The 10485-nt window shown below is 41.5% G+C and overlaps 1 protein-coding gene across 1 annotated transcript; it reads left to right on the top strand.

Annotated features, from left to right (window-relative positions):
* Positions 1-188: 188 nt before the first annotated feature.
* igbp1 (immunoglobulin (CD79A) binding protein 1) lies at positions 189-5967 on the top strand. Its single transcript, XM_085171334.1, has 3 exons — positions 189-782; positions 2964-3296; positions 5468-5967. Exons 1-3 carry the CDS (start codon positions 306-308, stop codon positions 5738-5740), a joined length of 1083 nt encoding a protein of 360 aa, XP_085027460.1. The 5' UTR covers positions 189-305; the 3' UTR covers positions 5741-5967.
* The last annotated feature ends 4518 nt before the right edge of the window (positions 5968-10485 follow it).

Genomic DNA, 10485 nt, shown 5'->3' with positions numbered 1-10485 from the left:
AGTATAACAAAAGGTCCAGTTGGGGAAATAAATCAGTTTCTTGGCCTTTACACAGTAATTGCTACAGTGCTGAACAGGACAGGCAAAATACAAAAAACATAATAATAATTAATATTATTTTATAATAGCTTTTTTCACCCTTCGGGTCAGATTATGAGCAGTTAATAGAGAGACTAGTATATTTTTATTTCGTGTATCTAAGCCTTACGTGTTATTTTAACGTTTGCCTGCAGGAGGCGGTAATACTCACCTACACTAAGCCTCAGAAACAGAAGAAGAAGAACGAACCCGGAAAATATTGCAAGATGGCGGAATCGGAGAACAACAACAGTGTTAGACAGCCATTAAATGTGGACGCAGAACCTCTTAAATTATCAGAGTTGTTAGATCGTGGTTGGAAAATATTCGAGGAGGTCGACAGCACAAACGAGCCTCTCGGCTCAAACAGTATTCAGGTGAAAGTTAAGCGCGGTGTTCAAATGTTAGAGGAAGCCTCCCGGATGGTCGCTCAGCTCGACTTGTTTAGTCGTAACGAAGAGCTCGAGGAGATCGCCACGGCAGACCTGAAGTACCTGCTGCTGCCCGCTTTGTTAGGAGCTCTGACCATGAAGCAGACCACCCGGGACAAACGGCTGGAAATAGTCCAGACGGCCCGCGCTTACTTTATGGATTTTTTAAGGAGATGTGAAGAGTATAAGGTGTCACAGTTTAAACTGCCAGACTCCACGGGTGAAAAAGCACGGCCTGACGGAGGGTCAGAAGATGGAAACGCTAAAGCTAATGTAAGTACCTAACTAAGAGCAAGTAAATAGCAAATGAGCTAACCCTCCGGCTGTGTTCATAAACACCACCCACTGAGCGTGGTCGTGGTCAGAACTGGTCAGCAGCAGATGGGTGGGTTTGTTTCTCACTAACATCCGTTCTTGTCATGACCGTTTCCTCAGTGGGTTTTCGTGTAGAATTAAAAGTACACTCTGGGATAAGTAATTGATTATTAAGCATTTATTATTTTTGTGCTGGGATTCTGTTCATCTGGACGTTTTCAGTGAGAGAAACGTTTCGTCATCATCAGGTGACGTCTTCAGTCTCAGCTGACTGCAGGTTTCCAACCTGACATTTGCATAATGACTGAAACCAGCCCACCGGAGTGGGCTTAGAAAAAGTCCCGCTCAGTGTATCAGTTAGATCACATCTTCCTAATTTCGAAATGCAAAAGCATTTTTAATCAAATAATTACAGCCTCGTTTATTTTAAGCACCACTGCAGCTGCATGTATATCAGTGATTAAGTTTCAGTGATTTTTATGCGTCATTACAGAAAAACTCCCACTGAACGTGTTTGTGAACAAATTATTATTATATATATTAAAAAAAATCACTTGATTTTTCCACTTAGCACCAGCTGTTTTATTCGAATTCAGATTTTTTTACCCTTTAAATGCCAGTAAGATGACAAACTGCCACCAAAAAAAAGTAGATGGTTGCAGTTTTTTTCACCGTGTAATTGATGAAACCTCTTATTTTTTTCAACCATCATTGCAGATCATTAACTATGATTTTTTTTTTTTTAATGTATTTTGTGCTTTGTTACTTCTTTTTAAGAATGCCAAAATCCCTCCCACTTGGTGTTTTAGTGGCTAAACATGACCATTTATTGGTTGAGTTTACAAAAATGCCATAACAACGTCTATTTCATTTTGTTTGTGTGTGTGCATCTTGGAGAGCAGCAGGATGTGCAAACACTGGTCCTTGCAGACACACTTCCCACAGCCTTGGGTTGCCGTTCTCCTGTAGGGGCACAGTTCGCACCTTGTTCTCATTTTGTTGGTGGGCTGTGGGTCACGCTCTGATGCAGACTAATGTATCCAGGGATCAGTGGCAGCAGCTGCTGCTGAGCACGGGGGGGCAAGGTTGTCACCAGCATGTGCCCCGAATCCAGGAACATCCTTCACTGGTAGCTTTTAGAGGATTCCCAGTCCTGTGCCTGATCTCCACAGGACAAAGTGTGCTTCATGATTGTGCCAAACAAAGCCAGTTTTCTTCTGAGGAGTTCTCTCCTCTCTGTGTGGAGTTTGCATGTTCTCCCCTGGTTGGTGTGGGTTCTCCCCGGGTACTCCAGCTGAACACTGGGTCAGGTGGCCACTATAAAAGAGTCAGAGGTTCAGGATATATTTTGGTCTATAAACTGATTCCATGATTTCTTTTTTAACTCCAGGTGATTATTTGTACCATGGTTTAATTTCAGAGTGCAGTGAGACATCAAACTGCATCATTCTCAATAGAAAACTGCACAAATGTGGTGTTTTCACACTTTTGACCTGTAGTGTATTTCAAAGTGTAAAGACTATCTCCAGGTGGAAAACAGACGGACCAGATTTTTATGTAAATATATTTATATTTTCACACATTTCTGACGTTTACAAGTTCTATTTGCATTTCAAGCCACACTGAACATTATGGTGAGAGAGGAGAAATGTTTCTTTGTTTTTAGTTTTTCTACAAAATTGACATTAAAGAAAAGCTGTTGGAGTGAAATCCTCGAGCTGCTGTTCACTTCATGTTAGCGACCAATGAGTTTTGAAGTAAACAACAATTGAATTGATTGGATGAGCCATAAACTGTCTTGTTGGTCTTTGATCTAAATCACTGGTACATCCTGAATCACCTGTGCCTTTGTTTCTGTATGAACTAACACAACACATTGAATACATACAGCCTTCATATAACAACAGGTTCTTTTATTAACTGCACTGCTAACGAAGGCTGTAAGTCTGGGTTTATTTATGTCACATAAGTCAGTCACAGAAAAGTGTGTCCGATGGGAAAATGTCCCAAAGCTCCACAGAGTTAAGTCACACAACCAGAAAGTGATGCTTTCTTTAGAGTGTGTTTACATGAAGAGTTCACCTGTGTGTGATCTGGAGGATGTGTTAATGAATCAGTGACGTGTGCTTTTTGTTTCAGTCTCTCCCCGGCCCAACCAACCTGGTTGCTATGGCAGCACAGAGACAAGCTAAAATTGAGCGGTACCGTCAGAAGAAGGCGCTTGAGGCCAAACTGTGTGATGTTCGGAGAGCTGTGGAGAGCGGACAAGCCGATGATGAAGTCACCAGAGATTTCTACCTCCTGAATGTCCGAAGATGGGTCACTGTGTGTTTGGAGGACATAGAGAGCATTGACCAAGAGGTGGAGATACTCAAAAAGATGGATATGTTTAAGGAGAACGCTCCCAAGCAACCCACTCACCCACCCAGGCCCCCCATGAAACCCTTCATCCTCACCAAGGATGCTGTGCAGGTGAGCTTGTTTGTTGTTGACTGATTCAGGTGCATGCAGTCACACGGTTGCACATGCAGCTGGACTCTCTTAATCAGCCTTTATTGTAATTTCCTAAAGTGGTCCGCTCGTTAGTCACCTGTGATGCGTCACACAGTTCAGTGATGTTCGGGGTCTGTGGAGGCCAGTCCATGTCTCACACTGTTGTAACAGTGTCAGTGTAATACGGCTCTTTGTCCCACTGATCAACGCTCCAACACGCACAAACATTTGACCACACAACATGTAATGAACTGGCACAAATGTCTTTGATAGGCTGCTTAGTGATGGTGTTCGTGAGAACGCCGTGAGGATCAATAAGTAATATTGATAATGGGATCTGAATCACTGAATTCTTATCAGTTCCCGACTCCATGTGACTGTAACCCTCTGACACGTCTCAGGGTTTCATCTGCCCCCTGCTCATGTTTCATTGCTGTGCTGTTGTTTCAGCCACTACACTGATTATTGATGAGCAATAATCAATAATCAAAAGAGTTCAGAATGGTCATTTTTCATTGGCCTGTGGAACTTTATGTTAATGCAGTTTTATTAATATAATGCAGTGCTCCCTCGCTATAACACGCTTCACCTGTGTGTGTGCAATTTTGCATGTTTTTTTGTTTTTTTTAAAACGGCGTATTGTGTCCTGCGTCCTGATTGGCTACGTTCAGCTTGTCACATTTACATAAATCTTTGATCCCAGCAGTGTGACTGAAGTGCTGCACTGTATGTTTGTACGTTTTCTCCCCAACAAACAACAGTGTTGACGAAACGTCGTCACCTGCAGGTTCCTTTGGTTTCATCCTGTAATACTGGATTTATTTTGAACTTTGAGAGTTTAAACGAGAGAAAAGTGTGAAAATGTTCCTGCCTGTCTGAGAAAAGAGGATAAAGTGTGCAGTGAGGGCTTTACAGCCTTAAAACATCTATAGTAATTGTAAAAAAATAAAGTTGGCTACTTCGCAGATTTAACTTATTGCAGGTTATTTTTAGAACGTAACTCCCGCGATAAGCGAGCGGCCGCTGTGTTTCATCTCACTAATGTTACAAATCCTTGAAGACAGGCTGGGGAGATGGATTTAAACGGTGACAGGATCAAGTGAAGACAAAATGAGCAGCACCTGCTGCATTTCAGTGATGCTGCCAAGCTGAGTGCAGAATGTATAAAATTAGGAGCTGAAATGATCCTGTTTTTATTTTTGAGCCATTTTTTCATTGCGGAGGACAAAAAGGTTTCAAACTTAAACCTCACCTGTGTTCTCCCCAGTGGAAGTAAATCTATAAAGATGAGGCTTTTATGGAAACACTGAATAAAAACGTGCTTCTTTGAAAAAGACTAAAGTTACAGTTCAGTGTTGAATATTCCATCAAACAGAAATGTGTGCATGTACTACACAGACTCAGTGTCGCAGTCTCACAGGTCTGAGTGTGCTTGAAGTTAATTATCATTCCTGTGGTGCTGATCACCACAAAAACGCAGAAAGTTTCAGAGCGTTTCCTACTGATAAAAACCGCTCACACTACACAAAGTCATGAAGCTTTGGACGATTAAATGACATAAAAGTCTGGGTGGTTTTCTATAGAAAGTTGTTTTTTACAGCTACAGTTAAAAAAAACAGGAATCTGGAATTGACCACAAAAAGCATAAAAGTGTTGATATCTGAAGTCGGCTCTGATACATGGATCCACTGACTCATCACAGCGTCAGCAGACTGAACCAAAACATTCAACCAAATACTGGAAATTTAATTTCAGTCTGCTTAAAAATAAGAATTACTGTCATAAATGTAGTTGCTAGTCCCAGAGCTCATTACCTCTAAAGAACACTGACACTGACATTTACACTGGAAGCGGATGAAACATTGGTTGCAGTTTTTAAAGAGCTCAACTGAATAGCTTGAAATGCTGATTAGCCGAAGTTTTCAGGCAAGTGCTGAACTTGAAATCTGATGAGGGATCAAAAATGTCCCTCTGCTCTTTGTACTTGAACATCACGCCACTCAAAAACATAAAACTGTGAAGGTACATTTACTTCATTTAACAAGCTCATATTACATCAGGTATTGTTTAAAAAAATCTGAGTGAATTTGTTCCGATCTGCTTGAACATGGATTGATGTCTTTAAACCCACGTGTTCACTCTGCACACAGGCTAAGGTGTTCGGGGCCGGTTACCCCAGTCTTCCTACCATGACCGTTGATGACTGGTATGAGCAGCACAAGAAACGCGGAGTCCTGCCTGACCAGGGCGTACCCAGGAAGCCCGCCGCGGAGGATCACGGGGATCCAAGCGAGACGGACGAAGAAGAAAAAGAGAAGAAGGTTGAAAACGATGACGAGGAATCTCTGCTAAAAGCCAGAAACTGGGATGACTGGAAAGACACTCACCGCAGAGGTTATGGAAACCGCCACAATATGGGCTAGCTCACGTGTTCAACGGGCTTGTCTCTCGCTTCATTCTATACTAAATGAAGAAAAACACCATCGCATCAATAAATATGTACATTCATTACTTTGTCTGCAGGTTAGTTGGTCTGGATGAACACTACTGCTCATTAACTCGTGTTACAACCGTTCTGTTGATTGGATCACATCCTCCTGTGTACCGTCGTGGTTTCCATTTACAATAAAAATACACAATTTGTCTGGAACCTTGAAACCATCGTGCTTATCCTGTTATTATGTCGTGGGAAGTGTGACCCCTCGTTTCCCCAAGGCTTATGAAGGACTTATCAAAGAGCTCTGAAAGGGTTCGTGATCTCTGACACTTCACTGTCTCTGGTCTGCCTGTGACCTGTGACCTGGAAGTCTGTCTCCGTGCATCATCTGCTCAGTTCAGCTGCGTCCTGGAAGCGTTTTGCTCACTCACTGATTTGAAGATGATGGCTGGTCTCTGTTTGATTTTATATATGAAGACAGCAACAACAAACTTGTCCTACAGCATCGCGACATATTACACTGGGTCAAATCTGTTTAACAAAAGCTATGTCCATGCTTACTGCTCCCACAGGAATGACAAATAATAATAATAAACTTTATTTATAGAGCACACTTAAAAACCAAGAGTATGCCAAGGTGCTTAATGAGTAACATGATGACAGAAAAAGGACCAAAGCAAGTACTAAGTATGCAAGCAGGTAGCTGTCACTGATTCATAGGAAAGCAACAGACAGAACAAACGAGGAATTAAATGAGCATAAAAGTGCATGATATAAAATCATAACAGAAATGTTAACTAGAGGGAAAGGCAAGATTGAATACAGTGCTACAGATGCGCGGATATCAAGAGGACCGGGGCAGCCAGAGCAAACGCACGGTCACCCCGAGACTTCAGCCGAGATCTGGGTTGGTCAGTAAAAAAAAAGGTCGCAGCCAGGCGGGGCTGACGACGCACTCACTGACATCCTCCATGTGCGTTTTTTGCGGTTGGTGTTGATACAGTGGTAAGGAGAAAAACAGCAGCAGCGGTCTTAATGAAGCAACTGCTGCTGCCCATGATTCTGGGTTAAAGGCCAACTTCGGCATTCATTAAGTAAACTCACGGTTACTGTAACACAGCACACTTTATTAAAGTGGATGACACAGGAAAACAGCTCTGCAGGATAGTTGATCAGTGAACGGAACTACAGAAAGTCTGTTTAATCTGCCTTAGACGTGTTTTGTATTTTTTTATTGTTAAGTTATTCTCTGCCAATAGGTTTAGAAGACACAACAATGTAGAAACACATAACAGACCTGAACCAAAGAAGCAACGTGTATGTAACACGGAGCGGAGGGTGATGTCTTTTTTTCAGTGTTCGTTTAAAGGAGGGGGAAACCTGCCTCCAAACGGATAGAGCAGTGGAGCCGCCAAGGGAAAACACACAACTGTAAAACTGTATAATTAAAATATAATTTATTATATTTAAATAGTTAAAAGTGTAAAATGAATTAAAACAACCCTGGCCAGGGAACAACACAATAAAAATCAATAAAACACAACATTAAAATCCGGTGGCGTCCGCCGCGATATAAAAGTCACTAAAAAGTAAAAAAAATCCAGCGGAGCGGTGCAGGAGGGGAACCCGGCGGCGTCCTCGCCTTCCTTCCCACGTTCTGCGGCCCGGTGCGCTAAAAGAGGGAGGCAGCGGCAGTTACTGTTCTTTCAGACGGCTTTCAATCGTTAACAGGGGAAAGTCCAGAGACTTACCCCGGGTGGGCAGAGCTCTCAACTCCGCCCGCCGCTTCTTTATAGCTGTCACTCGGCACCGGCCCGTCTCGACGCCTCCAATTCTCCACAGCCGCATACTCCGGTCTCGCGCTGCTGTAGCAATCGGCCACTCGCTCTGCGTCTCTCGATTGCCGGCGCTGTGTCTTCCTGCTCTTTTTCTTGACGCCAAGCTCCACCAGCCTTATGTGTCTCTGTAAATTACTACTCCATTCCTCTCAGGTGTGTCAAATTAACGGAAAGGGGGAAAAAGGGCGGAGTCTCTCCAGGACGAGTTGACTGATGCAAGCAAAACATGCGACATAAATAAAAACACTCCAGAAGATACAAAACATGCAATATAAAAAAATAAATAAGCACACTTCACATAAAACACAGCAAGGTAAAATAGCATCCGTCTTCCCCTGGATGACATGTACAAGCAGGCAAAGACAAGTTTTGGAAGTATTTGTACAACACATGCATCTGCAAACACTAACAGAGCTGTTATCTGTTATGTGAGTCAAATTTCCCCAGATAGTCTTGGTTGACATCAGGTGACTATGAAAGCCACGGTGTATGATCACGCCATTTTCATAATCAACTACTCAGTCTATTTGTCACAGGACAAACATGATCTCTCATAGCAACTTTGTAATGATTGTACAACTAACATGGCAGCAAAGTGCAACAATGTCTCTCTGTGTGGGTCAAGAGTTCAGGGCATGCCTTTAATAACTTGCCTGTCTGTAAATGACAGTGTCCTGGCATGAATAATCCTTCACACTTTACCAGTAGAAAAGTAAAACAATTACATTGTCTCATCAGGATAAACCTCAAAGACTCCTCTTATGTCTTTGCACATAATAATCACAGAAGAAAAGAAAGGAATTGATTTTCAATTGCTCTTAATTTCAGGAGACTTTCCAACCTGTTGGTTCAAAAGAGCCAAAAGAAAATCCTGATCGATGTTGGAGCAAAAACTAGATGCTTTTATTGGATTTCACACTGATAATGCTTACTGTCCTGTCTTTGTAAACCAGTCAAAATACATAAATAACACATTGTGATGATGCTTAAGACCACAGACAGCAGTGCAGGCGTCAGGTGGGATAAAGGAGCTGAAACATCACCTGATAAAGAAAAAACAAACAGACTGAATGAATAAAAGAAGGCTTCTTCATTGCACATTTTTCACCAATCACAAGCCTCTTCTTTCACTCTAGACTTTTGACCAATCACCGATCAGGATGAATTGCACTACTGTACTGTGCATCCCTTCCTCTCACAGTTTAAGGTCCATATGCAGTTAGCGGTGTTAGGTTAATGTAAATTGCCCATAGGTGTGATTGTGAATGGTTGTCTGTGTCGGGCTGGTGGCCTGTCCAGGGTGTAAACCACGCCCCCTTTGCTTGACGCACGCGTCGGGGCTTCAGTGATGTGTAAAATCACTAATCGTTGGTGATGAGCAGATGAAGCCTCATAAAGCCTTGAAGCTTTCCATCCAGTTGCTTCAAACAAAGGCTCATTTCTCGAGCTTCATGTGCGCACAAAGCCCCCTGCTGGTCAAAGTCTTTATTGTCCTTTCAATTGTCTGTGATTGGCTCTTGCAACAGTGTAGACATGGAAATAAAAACACCTTAATTTGATTTTGTGTGGTGAATTCATTCATCTAATGTGTTTTTGATGAACATGTGGATAATGGTAATAAAGCTCTATCAGTGTTAGAATGCATGGCGATAGGATTTCAGTCAATGTTTGATTAAATGTAATAATGAAATGTTAAAACTGTTCCAGTGGTTTCAAAAGACAGTGACTGTGCGTATGAGTACTGGGTGATGGTAACTTTAGTCATTTTATTAAGAAATAAATATTTTTCTCGCCGTGCTTGGACTCAGTTGATTGATGTTTTTAGAAAGAACCTTTCTGGCTCTGGAGAAAACCCTTGCACACGGTGCCAGGAGGCAGGGTTAAACAGGTTAGTTACACTACACTTGAGAAGGTTCCTCCACCTAACAAATCCCACTTTAAGCCTCGGTGCCACTGCTGCCATCAAAACATTCACAGCATAATCAGTTGTGCAATCTAATAAAACAGCAGGCAGAGCAGGTGCAGGCTCAGCTTTCAGATTTTCATCTCTGAGGATTTCTGGATGTGATATATTTAACCAGTTGTTGTGCCAACAGCACCTTCAGTTTTCATTAGTATTTCACTCCTCCCATAGATATTTATTTGTTTGTATTGTATTTGTATTTTATTGTATTTTCCTTCTGATATCTGTACCTGAGCTGAGGTAACGCAAAAATTTCCCTGTCGTGGGATCAATAAAGTCTTATTTTATATTGACAGTTGACACTGTCACACACTCCTGACACCTTTTAATTCTACTGGTTTTTGTTCTTAGTAATATATCTGAATATACTTGAATCAAGATATAGGCCTGTGTTCCTGAACTCACAGTACACACACTACTAACATATGATTTATAAAATGTGATACTGGAAGACAATATAAAGTATTCAAAATAGGTCAAGCTTAAACATAACAAAGTCCAGCAGGAAAGGAAGCTGAGAGATTAATGAAAGAGAAGTAAAGAAAAACACAGTGTAATGAAGGCAGCATGGTGTTAAATAAGGTGTTTGATCATTCTGGTTTATCAAACGTAGAGTACTTGATAATTTTTCAGTTACTAATAGTTTTTATTGAACATTGCAACGAGCAAAGCTGCTGAAATAAACAACAGAGAGCATCAGTTCAGGCTTACGTTTTTCTTTTACAATATTAATTCATTTAATTTATTTTTACTTTGGTAGTTTATGCACAATTTTCCAGTACTACAGTTTTATGTGTAATGAAGTGTTTTGTTTTCATGCTGTTGTATAAATTTCTCCACCACATTAAAGACAAGCTGATAAGCATGTTTTGATGGACTGCTGTGTTATAGAGGCAGACATCATGTCAATGTCAATAATAACCAGTGATA

This window comes from Neolamprologus multifasciatus, chromosome 2 (genome assembly GCF_963576455.1).
Source record: "Neolamprologus multifasciatus chromosome 2, fNeoMul1.2, whole genome shotgun sequence".
Classification (NCBI taxonomy): domain Eukaryota; kingdom Metazoa; phylum Chordata; class Actinopteri; order Cichliformes; family Cichlidae; genus Neolamprologus; species Neolamprologus multifasciatus.
Note: the sequence above shows the minus strand (reverse complement) of the source record. Positions and strands in the feature narration are given on the sequence as shown.

What these genes read in the sequence shown, in the direction of transcription:
- igbp1 (XM_085171334.1), top strand. Translation starts at nt 306, where the DNA reads ATGGCGGAATCGGAGAACAACAACAGTGTTAGACAGCCATTAAATGTG. An exon ending in ATGGAAACGCTAAAGCTAAT is followed by an intron (nt 783 to 2,963) that starts GTAAGTACCTAA and finishes TTTTTGTTTCAG; the next exon opens with TCTCTCCCCGGCCCAACCAA. An exon ending in TCACCAAGGATGCTGTGCAG is followed by an intron (nt 3,297 to 5,467) that starts GTGAGCTTGTTT and finishes CTCTGCACACAG; the next exon opens with GCTAAGGTGTTCGGGGCCGG.